At 42.7% G+C, this 12,766-nt stretch overlaps 1 protein-coding gene across 6 annotated transcripts in view; it reads left to right on the top strand.

Annotated features, from left to right (window-relative positions):
• Positions 1–12,766, top strand: part of LOC145988882 (uncharacterized) — a 273,840-nt gene that overhangs the window by 114,632 nt on the left and 146,442 nt on the right. For all 6 annotated transcript variants that reach the window (XR_014441799.1, XM_083124157.1, XM_083124155.1 and 3 more), the window contains exon 6: positions 2,070–2,201. Coding sequence is in view for 5 of the 6 variants with exons in the window: in XM_083124157.1 (XP_082980283.1) it covers positions 2,070–2,201 (132 nt within the window). In the remaining variant the exon portion in view is untranslated. The remainder of the gene's footprint in view (positions 1–2,069; positions 2,202–12,766) is intronic.

Raw genomic sequence — 12,766 nt, 5'->3', positions numbered from 1 at the left:
AATCGAACGCATACGAAGGAAATACTGATCTCTAACATGCAGCATTTTTCGCACCTCTTTCTACCTACCTCCCCTCTTGCGAGTAGATTCATCTTCTCAAGCTAGTCTTGTCCTCTGAGGTCGGAGAATAACTCCTCGACCCTGTAAGGAATCAACACTAAAATGATCTACGTAAAAATGTAATAATTATGTGCGCTCTTTTGAAACAAGACTCTGTAGTAGCAATTCTCTCTAATTACGACAAACCTACCCAGTGACAAAAACTTTGAAATTCATATGTTACAATGTGATAATTTTATATGAGTTACAGTAGTGTATTAGATGCAATTATTACGACATCCAGAAAACCGTTATACTTGCATAAACTTGTAGTGTACTTTGAACACAATAATCTTGCAAAATTTATTCATTTGCTTTAAATATAACTAATATACTAAATATTATTTTATAATTGAAATTATAGTAGTATGTGTTCTTAAAATCATTTAATAAAAAAACTCAATTCTTATGCTCTTCCCTGTGACGTAGTGGCGGTAATGGTAAAGCCGTCGCCTTCCAATCAAGAGATCAGTTTTCAATGGATGCACAGTATAGCCTACAGTGGTCCAGACCCACTTAAATTGTATATTCTGTCCCGTTTACCCTAGATCATCACAAAGCAGGCTTAAAACTAATATTGGCAACGTATTCTTCATGTTCAGCGTTTGCGATTGTCAAAATGTTCCTGCATACATACTACTAAAGTGTAAATCACAAACCCTGAGACCTTCTGTAAACAAACGGTCTCACCGATTCGATGTATCACTCCGCATCAGCTGATTCATGACCACAATCATCTGCTGTTACACTCATACTTCGCCGCACCTATCCATTTTATATAAGAGCCTCTGAATGTGAGAACCCGCTCTCAAAACATCAGACGAATATGTAGCCGCATACATTGTTACTTTCCCGGTCATTATCTCTTTCATAACCCTTAAAACTGCAGACACTGACACACCACTGCACCGGGATACCAACTTAACCACTTCTTTTACTAGTTTCTCAGGATACCTTGAGGAATGCCATCAAATATGCCATGGCATGTGAAATGCCATAACATTTCTCACTTTACACAGTAGCTTTTTGGTCATGGCATAAATGTTAAAAAAAATGCTAAGGAAAATGCTTTCATCTAAAGCGAGCCTAACACTAGTCGTCTTGACATGTCCGAATTGTGACGTTCCTTCTTCTCGGGAGCCACGGATTACTACATCACGCTAGTTGCGCAATCTCAGTGTGCTGCAGAGTTGTGGGACTCTCCTGTAGGTTACGGTTACACTGAGCCCTCTCAGGACGTGTTGTTATTAAAAAAATGTATGCCGGGCATAAACAGCCACCTGTAAAGCTGTAAGTCCAATAAATCTTTGTTGAGTTGAGTTGTTATTAAAAATAAATAACATTTTTAACTTTGTCCAAGGTTTTATTGTCGTTTTATCGATATTAACCCACGCTACATATCACAATGCCATTATAAACATTAACGCCACACTATAAGAATACAAAAATCTCTTTAAAATTATCTTCATAAACTTAGCATCAATCAACAACCTCTCTCTTTTTTACACGGTTGTCCTGCCAACAGATTAAACAACATATATATCTGTGGCAGACCTGATAGATGTAGAAATATCTAGAAACCGGAAATGGCATCCGCTTTCGGTATCACCTTTAATCCACATCAAGTCAAAGACTATAAATTGGATGGCAGAAACAACAATATTAACACAAAAAAACGAAACTCATTACTGTGAAAATAACAAATATACCGTATTTTAGGAAAATAAACACGTTGTAGCAGAATGGTTTCATCTTGTTCTTCTATTTACAAGACTGGCTTGGTTTCGGTAACTTCTGTAAGTAAAAAAGTGTGATAAAATAATCGAGATAGACTTGGTTGAGCAACCAGTTAATGCAACAAAGGGAACCTTGGAGTTAGAGAAGGCAACCATAAATGTACGTCAACTTTATCATTTGATAAGTTTGCAGTTGAGACTTTGTGGTAACAAACACCCTCTCTTTGTTTGCAGATGCAACGAAAGAAAATGACGTAAGACCCCAGCCTACTGCTGAACCCGAACGGGACGACACACTCAGGGATTCGTCGGGAAGACCCCTGTTTGGCCTCAGGGCCATAACAGTTAGTGGCTCTACGAAAACAGGTAGGTTATAAAATTTTAATCAGATTTGCTCATCAAGAACAGGAACCACGTGCATAGTAATTTCCAGTTGTTTGTGGACCAAGGCAGTGTCACGTGTCTGAATGCTCAGTGAGCAAAGTGATCCGCTCAGCTACTTGGTATTCAAGCAAGTTGTTCATTTGCTCGACGAGCTAGCTTTTCTTCGCTCAGTAAAGTTTTAGACAACATAGTATAGCGTCAATGTGATTCCTCTCTAATGGGCAGAGTCGGGATTTCCAGGCCTTATGAGCAGCAAAGGTATTATAAATGACATATAGTAACAATATTCCCATGAAATTACCATAGCAATTAGTGAGTCCTCAGTGAGTGAAATCTACTCATGTTCTCACTACTGAAGGTTCTGAGTTCGAGTGTACAGAGGCACAAAGACAACGCAAAATAAGAATGATATTAAAGAATAAAATATTGATGAACACAAGGTCAATATTATTATTAGTAGTAGTAATAATAATCGTAATAATAGCCGCCTCAATGTCCAAGTGCGCTGAATTTTCGACTCGCAGTCTCGCCAACCAACGTTCTTTTGTCTTTGTCCCTTCTTCAATATAATTTAATCATCATTCATCCTCATTGTTGTGATTAGCCTAACAAGCTTAAGGGAGCGACGTAAAATAAGCTAATTAAAATAATAATAATTTTTCCTGATTTTTTTTAATACCCAAATGGTTTGTTTTGTCACTCCTCATCGGTCCCATGTAAGTGCTTTTCAGATGGCTGCAATTCGAATTCTACGTAAGTCATGTTTTCTCTATCTATTATCAGGTTCTTCTTTCATTCTCGTTGTCGTGATTAATGAGCGAGGTTCAGAACAGACATAAATGCACAACCAAGTATCGTTAATTCTTCGACAAACACCTTTCACTATATCAGCATGTTTTGGATTAAGAACGAGTCTCCTTTCTTTCAAGAAATTTGCAGAAAATTGTGTATGCACAGATAAGGTTATTAGAATTATATAAGGTTGGGGCGTAAGTTTGTTTACTCAAAATGCATGTGATCTGATGATGAATCGTGGGATCCAGTGAATCTAACCCCTAAAGTACACGTAGAAGTGTTGCATTATCCACATATCGAAAAAGAGCACAAAGTGAAAACTTGAAATGGAGCACAGAAATGCTTATATCTTGATGTGACAGTTCATTTATGGTTCGTAATTACTAAAAATCTTTAGAGGTTTTCACTTTAAAAGGGTTGAAATTGCTTATTTTCAGATAGATATGCAAGCTATCTAATGTGCAATCCGAGGCCACCACGCTTCAGCATTATAGATGTTCTGAATCAATGTTTTGATCAATAGTTTTACACAATTAGTATCACACATTAAACAAAATAACGTGCAAAGGCAAGTTTCGTAATTGCAATCAAATGTAAGTTGTTAAATCAGTGTATTTCCATTCCTAGTTCAAACCTAAAAGCGATAGAAAATATACTATGTATCATTCATAACAGACATGTCTTCTTGAGGCAAATTAGCCCAGTGGTATCGTTTTTGCTTTATATGCTCAAGGTTGTAAGTTTGAATACAGTAGCGGAAACCTTTTCTTTTCAAGTAGATAGTATTTGTACCTTTGAGCACAGCTTTGATTTCTTGACCAAACGACCACAAAAAGTTGAAAAACTCACTTTCTCTCCACGTTCCGCGCCTTATTTATTGTGCTGAGGATGTTTCACGGGCGCAGAAAAGCAGTGATGAGTGAAAGATGAGCTCTCATCCTCTCATCCTCTCATCTTCTCATCTTCTCATCTTCTCATCCTCCAAAATGTTTGTAGATCGTGACCTTTGTAAACCTCTCTCTCGAGAACGATGTGCCACACACACACACACACACACACACACACACACACATACATACATACACACATACACACATACACTCATTTTCTCTCCACGTTCCGTGCCTTATTTATTACGCTGGCGATGTTTCAGGGTGCAGAAAAGCAGTGATGAGTGAAAGATGAGCTCTCATCTTCTCATCTTCTTATTCTCTTATTTTTGAAGGACCAAATGTTTGTAGATCGTGACCTTTGTAAACCTCTCTCTCGGGAACGATGTGGCACACACATACACACGCGCGCGCGTGTATCATTTTCTCTCCCTGTTCCGCGCCTCATTTATTGCGCTGACGATGTTTCACGGGCGCAGAAAAGCAGTGATGAGTGAAAGATGAGCTCTCATCCTCTCATCCTCTCATCTTTTCATCCTCTCATCCTCTCATCTTCTTATTCTCTCCACCTTCAGAACATTGTCGTCAACATTAGAGATGAAGTTGGAGTGCTGGAATCAACGGGAACAAATATTTATATATCGTGACCTTCGTAAACCTCTCTCTTGGGGGAAGGATGTGGCATATACACACGCACACGCACACACACGCACACGCGCGCGCGCGTATTGTAACACAAACAAACAAACAAAATAATAATTGTTGTTTTTAGGAGGCCTGGCCCCTATAACCTCGCCAGGGTGCGTGGTGCCCAACCAAAAATGTAAAAGTTTTCTAATGGCTGCGGTTATAGATTACCGCACCTCTGTAGAGTTTCACGTGTTTTTTTTTTTTCCCCCCAAACTTCCATGAAACCCTACAGAGGACCTCCGTAATGCATGCAACGTGTACTAACGACTCTAGTGTTATTTGATGTTGTGATATTTTTGGATATAGAGTTTTATTGTGAGATATAGATAAAAATAATTATGTTTATTATAATATTTTCTTGATGAAGATGGAGAATGTATGTGTGTGTTACAAATAAAGTTGCATGTTTTTTTTTCTAGTGTGTGTGTATGTGTTTTTGATGTTTCGACAGCATCTGAAACGATAAAAAAAAAATTTATTGTTAATTTTCACGTGTAAAAACAACAACAAATTTTTTTTGTGCAAATTTTCTGATTGTCTCGTGCTATAGTGCAAAAAAGATATTGTAGCTGATAGCTAATGAAATTGACATTTGTAACTGATCTGAACTAGTGAAATTCGTATTGTGCAATTGTAACTGATTGTGCTAGTACAAAAAATTTCTTATTGTGCAAGAAAAGATGTTAAAAAACTTGTTAAAACTGCTCTGTGACCCTCTCGTTCTTCACGTCGTAGGCGAAGGACTTCTCTGCAATCAGGATGACACTGCATAGGGTATCCTCGGGCAAGGCATCGTGGAACTCGCAGACGACCTTGATGTTGGTTCGATCGTTGACCACAACCTTCTTTCTCTTAGATGTGTTGATGACGGTCATGGGTCTCCGTGCTTTGAACTCGCTGGGCGTGTAGTACATGTCCACGCTTCCCTCGGTCACGCGTTTGTAAGCCGAGAACGCTTCGTAAAGTTTGAGGTAATCGTTTTTGGTCACGTCGAGGTTGTAATTCTCGCGCGGGAACACTTCGTTCCTTCCGTTCTTGAGATATACGTTCTTGATCTTGCAGTCGTCGAACTTGCTGGAATCTTTTTCCTGATTCTTGTCCCTCCCGGTCTGAAAGAGCACTACGACGAAATCTGGCATGTCGAACTGTATGTTGTTGAACTGCGTCGTCACGTCGAATTCCATGTGACTTCCCGTCGCCATCTTCTGCACGCACTGGTAACCGTGAAAGTGAATCGGTACCTGCGGACTTTTCAAGATCTCCGCTTTGTACTTGAGGGCGTAGTTCGTTTCGTATTCCACCACCGGCATTCTCAATTCCATGCTTTGGATGACGCACTTGGCTGCTTCGGGTAGAGTGTTGGCTATCGGCGTGGTGCCGTCCGGACCCAAAGTAGCGTATCGCATCAGTGCGTCGTTGTCGTTGGCCGCTCTTCGAAACGTAACGCGCAGTCCTCCCTTCCACATGATCTCCTTGTAGTCCGAAAAGAAACCAGGCAGCAGACGCATGGGAAAGAGCACCGTGTGACTTCTCGTCGATATTTTCGTCCCGGCTTCGAATCCCCCGGCTTGATAGTACGCTGCGTCCGTTTTGGATAATTTCAACGTTCCCACTGCCGTCGACGTGATGCCTGGATAATCTATTCTGTCGATGACGGTGTTGTGTTTCCTCACCTCCACCTGCGAGAACAGGTGAGGCACGAAGTTGTCCACGAGTATCAAGTTTGCTGCTGCGGGAAACGCGTCTCCGCTTTCCTTCTTCACCACGTCGAATTGAAGGTAGAGGTCCGCTCTGTGAGGATGAACGAACCCGTCGCCTACGTCCACGTCGTATTCGATCTCCCTGTTCGCTTCGTTCAGATTGGCGAACGTGCGACGGTTGGGAGGGAAAGATTGCAATTCGTAACTTTCGATTTGCTCCATTTTACATGTATGGTTATTTATTATACGTTGATCTCCACGATGGCCGTCGTAGTGGCACCTGCGAAATCCACCACGTCTCCTTTCTCGTTCGTCACCACCAACTCTATGTCGTCTATGCGGTTGCGACATACTGGAAAATAGATCGGCGAAGAGGGCGTGTAGATGATCGGTTCCATGAACTCGGAACTTGGTTTGAAAGTGGCTATGATTCCCGTCTGCTTGTGACTTCCTAACAATCCGTCCGAAGATTTCGTGATCATGCCTTCCGCCACGTTACAGTGTACGTTCAGAGTCTCTATGGCCAAGAATTTAGGAATGTTGGTTGCCACGTGCTTGATGCCAGCTTCGAGTTTGGTGTCATTCTCGAAACCTAAAAGTTCTCCCATGGTGCCCAGGTCCACGGTCTCCGTCGCGGATAGGATTTCCACTCTGTGCGTGACCGAATTTTGAGAAAGGTACGTGCCTTTGGGTAACTGAGCTTGCAAAGTGGAAAGATTGTATTGTCCTGGCGTGACGACGATGTGTTCGCTTCCTACGCTAATTTTGTTGTTGTGCTGCGTAACGTTAGGTATGAGGTACATGCTGTAGAATGCACGCAGAGCCACGGATTTAGGATAGACGATGTCGTCGTGCAACGTGAGTTTCAAGATCGAAGATTCGCTCGTGAGATGGAACACGCCCATCCTAGTGATGCTGTTTGAGGTTCCACAATGCTTTCTGGAAATCCTCGATCGTAGGGTTATTTATTTTAGAGAGAAACGCGAGCACGGAGAGGCAGAGATGACCGCAGTTCACGTCTCCGAAATCTTGAATGCGTTCGTCGTTGTAGTATATGGAGGTTTTGTTCGTTTTCAGATAATAGACTAAATTTGTAGGTGGAACACCTCCGAAAGAATCGAAAACGAACGCTTTATCATCGTTTTTGTGGTAACATATCCAATGCGTGCCTGGATTTTCTTGACCGTCCAAGTTGACTACGCCGCATTCTCTTCTTTTGACGCTTGAAGGTAACGAGTCGGACATGAAAACTCCTCTGAAGTGTTTGATTTTTAATGGTTTGATCAGAGATTCAATGTCTCGGTTGGTGAGTGCTTCTGCTTCTTTTTTTTAAACTTTTTCATCACCCCCTTGCCCCCTTTCTTCTCCATGGCCAGGTTGTGACGTTTCTGTTCTTCCAATTCCGCCTTGTTCTTTTTCGAGTCGATGACGGTTTTCGCGATGGCGGCACTTCCGCCGGCCAAACTTCCAACGGCCCCCAATGCTGCCAGAATGGCCGGGATGCTGAATATGAAACCTCCGATCTTTTGCTGTTTCCGCGAACGCTGCAATCTTTTCAATTGAGGTGTGCTGAGCAGCAATTTCATTCCGTGTCCTTTCGACAAGCAAGAACGTTTCTTCTCGCGCTGTTTCTTGGTGAGTAACCCATCGAGAGCACCTAGATTTTTTAGATTCGAATATGGTATCTGGTACACGACACCCTTGGGCTTCATGTTGATGCTCTATGTGTTATTTTCACGATATGTTATTTATATATATATATTCTGAGATTTTTTCTTGTGTAGTTTTTTTACGGTATGTTATTTATATATTTTCAAGGCCTCGCAGTCGTTACACAAATTCTATTACGTGCTTCGTTTTCTTGCCAAGAAGTTCCTTTGTCCCCTTGTACACGATTCGAGTTTTGTTCTCGATTAAAATAGATAGCTTCTCGTCGGATAACATGTTAGCGTATCGATCTGGTAAAAATAGACTGTATTGTGCGTTGAGCAACAGACGTACCTTGGGACCATACTGGGTAGAAACGATTGAACCGGAAGTTATCGTGTAAGGTTTGTCGACTTCCAATTCCTGAATTTTTACATACTCGACTGACAAATTTAGCATTTGTTTTAATGCTTGGAGGTCACTTATTTTTTCAGTTGTCATATCGAAGAAGAGAAATTTTCAGTGTGTGTGTGTGTTAGAGAAATTTAATTTTTTTTCACGATGTGTGTTATTTATATATACCGAAGATTATTTTTTTTCACCATGTGTGTTATTTATATATCAAGTTTTTTTTTGACACGTATATATATTATTATTTTTTTAACAGAGGAAGAAAGTCCGTGCTTCGGAAAACGCGATGATGTGCGTAGTGATATCTTCCTTCTCCTGCATAGACTTGTACCAATCATCAGTATACCGTCTTCTTCCCTGCATCGCCTCGTTTAGTTCGTCCGACCTCTCGTTCAATTTTTCCCCTGCAGCCGAAAGCAGAATGTTGAGATCACCGCACCTCAGGCCGCTGATCTCCCGAAGAAGGTCCTTGAGAACCATTTCACAAGGGATGCGAAATTCCGGCATCGTTTTTGCTATGATTACAAGTTTATTAACATCTCCGTTTACTACTTTTTTGAATATTTTAGATAGTAGCTCGGGTGGCAAATCGGTTATGTGAGACATGTTGTTTTTTTTTTTACTGGATGTTATTTATATACCCCACCCCAATTTTTGTTTTGTGTTCATGGCGATGGTGGTACCCAGTGCGGCGACCCCTTCACCCAGCGATGCGTCTCTGCTCACGAACCTTTCGAAAGCTGCGTGCTCTAATTTTCTGTCTGCTTCGTGACGTGCATCCAGATCCGTCTGCGTGGTGTTGTAGGCGATGTCGTGATCTTTGCATGCGGCATCCAACGGATTCACACCCTTGTCTCCTCTCTCCAATCTTTTCTCGAGTTTGGTACCCGGTCCGCAGTACTGGTAGCCAGGTAGATGCATCTCGAAAGGTAACTTGTTGATGATGTCGTCCACGAGTCCCTTTCCTTCGGCCACGTTCCAAAATTTCGGAGGCAGCGTGTTGATGATTTTGATCAGGTAACCTATGCCCTTGTCGTCGTTCACGATGAAGTTGGAAAGTTTCGTGCTGATCATGTCCACGATGCCAACCTTCTCGTTGTAGAAATTACGGTTGCCTGCATTCTCTTCGCCGGCTATCACCAACAATCGGTCCACGAGCTTCCTAACGTCGTCCACCCAAACGAATTCTTTGGGTAACGTGTTGTAGCGTTTGACGCCGCTGCCTGTTTTGACCTGGTTCCAAATCGGTTTGATGAGATTCCTGTACTTCTCGCCGCTGCTCGATTTCACCCTATTCTGCGAGGCGTCGTTGTTCTGGTACAAGGCATCCGTCATGATTAGAATTTCCTTGTAACTTTGGTAATCTTCGTCGGTGTAATCTTTCGGCTGCTTTTTGGCAACGAGTTCCCACAGTCCCACCGTACCCGGATACCTGTTCCAACTATCCTTGTCGCCTAAATTGACTTTAATGTCGTTGCCTTCGAAGGTCACCTTTGATTTCCCAATCTTCCACACCACACCGCCGCCTTCGCTGGTTTCCATGCTGGGATACAATCCGAACACTTCATCCTTGTCGAATTTCCCTGTACTTAGGTAGTCTCGTGCCAAAGGTCCCAACTCGATTTTATCCGAAGACGACGAGGTGCTGCCTATGGCTCGACGTCGTGCCGGTGCATCTTTCAGTTCGAACGGCGTCGAAGGAATGCTCGAAATAGGCGTGGGTACAGCGTAACTTTTAGCTGCGAGCGGTACGAGTTCATTAATCAAATTTTTATTTTGTTCCGTGACACTTTTAATTTCTTTACCTAGACCGCTGATGGCATCGATCACAGGTTGATCCTGACGTTTCTTCTCTTCGTAGAATCCACGATTCTCGGATTTCCAACCTTTAAAGCGTTTCGCGAGGTAATCGCGAAGCTTGAGATTTTCGTCTTCAATTTTTCGTTTCGTCATGACGTTATTTATACACGTCGTTTCTCACAACGTTGCAACGTTTAGAAAGTCGTTGATTTTGTTTCTGTATTTTCCGTTGTTGGGTTTCCTCGTCATGTCGATCGTCGCGAATCCGAAATCGTCACCGTTCCAGCAAGTAGAGCAGCAGCATTCCAAAAATTGATTGTAGTTCATGTCTCCGCCTACGTAGTCATCGTACGCGTGCTTGAGGTTGGTGTGATCTTGACGAAACAAACATATGAAATTAGCGTTGTCGCGTACTAACTGTTTTGGAATTTTGGAAAACGTTTGAGCTAGGTAAAAGCAATCCATTCCTTTGTGACGACCTTGCGTGAAAAAGTTGCGAATTTCATTTTGATTTTCCAGGATGACATCGTCGAACACAACGACCGAATTTTCACGACAATCGTCGAGTGGTTTTATTTCCGAGGCGAACGTTGCAATGTCCAGACCATCGTACAGTTTCATCAGTTGCTGGTGTTTGGATTGCTCCAAACTTTTCGAGAACACGTACAGGTGCCTGTTCTTCCAATCTAGCCAATTTGGTGAGAGGAGAAAATTGTCCACGAGCAGTGTCGTTTTCCCACACCCCGAAGGACCTACGATCAGACAGCGGATGTTGTCGGGGAGCAACTTGCCGTTCTTTTTTTTTCTCGTTTGACTTTCCGAATCAGGTAAACGTTTCACCACGTTCCACGTACTCATAGAATCACTTCGTTCGCGTCGATCCAACTTGTTTCCGGAAGTCCCAGCCATTTCACCAAAAGTTTGTTGCCTCTCTTGCGCAAAACTTTTTCGATAAGGTACGTGTCGGGGTATTTAGTTTTAGAGAGTTCCTCCTCGTAGAAGCGCCCCAATAAAATTTCACCGCCACTGTCCTTTATTATATACGTGTGACGGTTCCCGGGTAGAACTCGAACCACGGTAAAAAGTTCAGTGCTCCAGTTTCGTGTGAAACCCCTGTCGAACGTTCGCTTCAATTTACTAACCCTCACTTGTTCTCCAATTTTGTATTTAGCTTTTTTTGTCGTGGGCGTGTACTTTGGACAGTAAACGCTAGAAATTAAACGTTGCTCGTCAGACTTGGTAACGTCAGCTGGCTTCATGCCTATCGTTCCGTGCCGTGTGTGATTATAGTCGTTAACAAGTTCCGGAAGAATAGTGACCCACTTGTAGCTTCCCTGAAGCGTGAAGCGTGACCACATGCGCGATTTCAGAGTGCGATTGAATCTTTCCACAATGCTGGCCTTGACGTCACTGAAGGTCGAGTAATGTTGAATGTTGTGTTTCCGAATAAACTTTTGGAATACGGCATTGTAAAATTCTTTACCGTTGTCCGTGTGCAGAAACCGAGGTCGTCTACCGCCGCTTTCGCAAAAAATTGTCTTGAATGCTTCCGTGACGCACGTCCCCGTTTTCGCCTTCAAAGGTAGAGCCCATGCGAATTTCGAAAATGTGTCTATGACGGTGAGGAGGTACTTGTTGCCCTTGTTCAATTTATGTACGTTTTTTAACTTGCCGCTACTCATCTCCACGAGGTCACTTTCCCAGAGGTCGTCGATTCCCTTGGTTACCACAGCCAAACGTTTGTAGTTGCGGCGTGCAGGTTTATGCAATTCTTGGACGATGGCTTGCCTAGACATTTTTATTATTTTTAGAGATTACGTTTGAAGAGAAGCACCAGCGTGATGGGATTCAAAGAGGGTGGCACTTCGCTCGTGTTTTGAATGATCAGCTTATCGCCGGCACTCACGTCGAAAACGGTGAGATCTTCGTCTTCGTGTATTTCATATATGTTGCGCGTTTCGTTCCAACGTGCCAGAGGAATGTTTCCTGCTTTCTGGACGCCACGATTCGATATCAAAGTCATGGTGGGAACGCTAGCTTTTCTGCCGTGAGACCAGTACGAAAATTCGTTTATCTGAATTGTGCCATTGAGGAGAAACTTGTAGTACGGATGATAAGGATGTAGCATGTACAGTTTGTTACCTTCGACGAATGTGGAGATTCTCTGTTGATTGGGTACGCTGTTGATTTCGATGGCTTGCAGAGAATGCAGTTTAGCGAATTTAGTATCGACGCTAACGAGGTTGCTGTGAAGCTGACCCAGTGTGTTTTGTACGGGCAACAAATGTTCGACTATGGTATCCGTTACGGTAGAAAATGACGGTTTGATTTTCACTTCCACGTTCAACTGCTTGTAGCTTTCGTTGAGTTCTTGCAACTTGGCACCGAAAGAGGCCAGCGTCGATTCCTGCGTGGATTCCAGCACTCCAACTTGATCTCTGATGTTGACGACAATGTTCTGAAGGTTCTCGATTTGATTCAATTTCGAGCTCTTCTCGGTAAGATCGTTCACGATGATTCGCATCTCTGTAAACTGCGTGTGAAGGTCGGCGACGCTCTGCGAAGTGGGCAGCGTCGACACCAGCGAAGCAAGTTCGTCTCGAATCTGTTCCAC

The sequence above is a fragment of the Lepisma saccharinum genome, chromosome 6 (assembly GCF_977018435.1).
Source record: "Lepisma saccharinum chromosome 6, izLepSacc3.1, whole genome shotgun sequence".
Lineage (NCBI taxonomy): Eukaryota > Metazoa > Arthropoda > Insecta > Zygentoma > Lepismatidae > Lepisma > Lepisma saccharinum.
The sequence above is the reverse complement of the archived record's forward strand: the minus strand, read 5'-3'. Positions and strand labels throughout refer to the sequence as shown.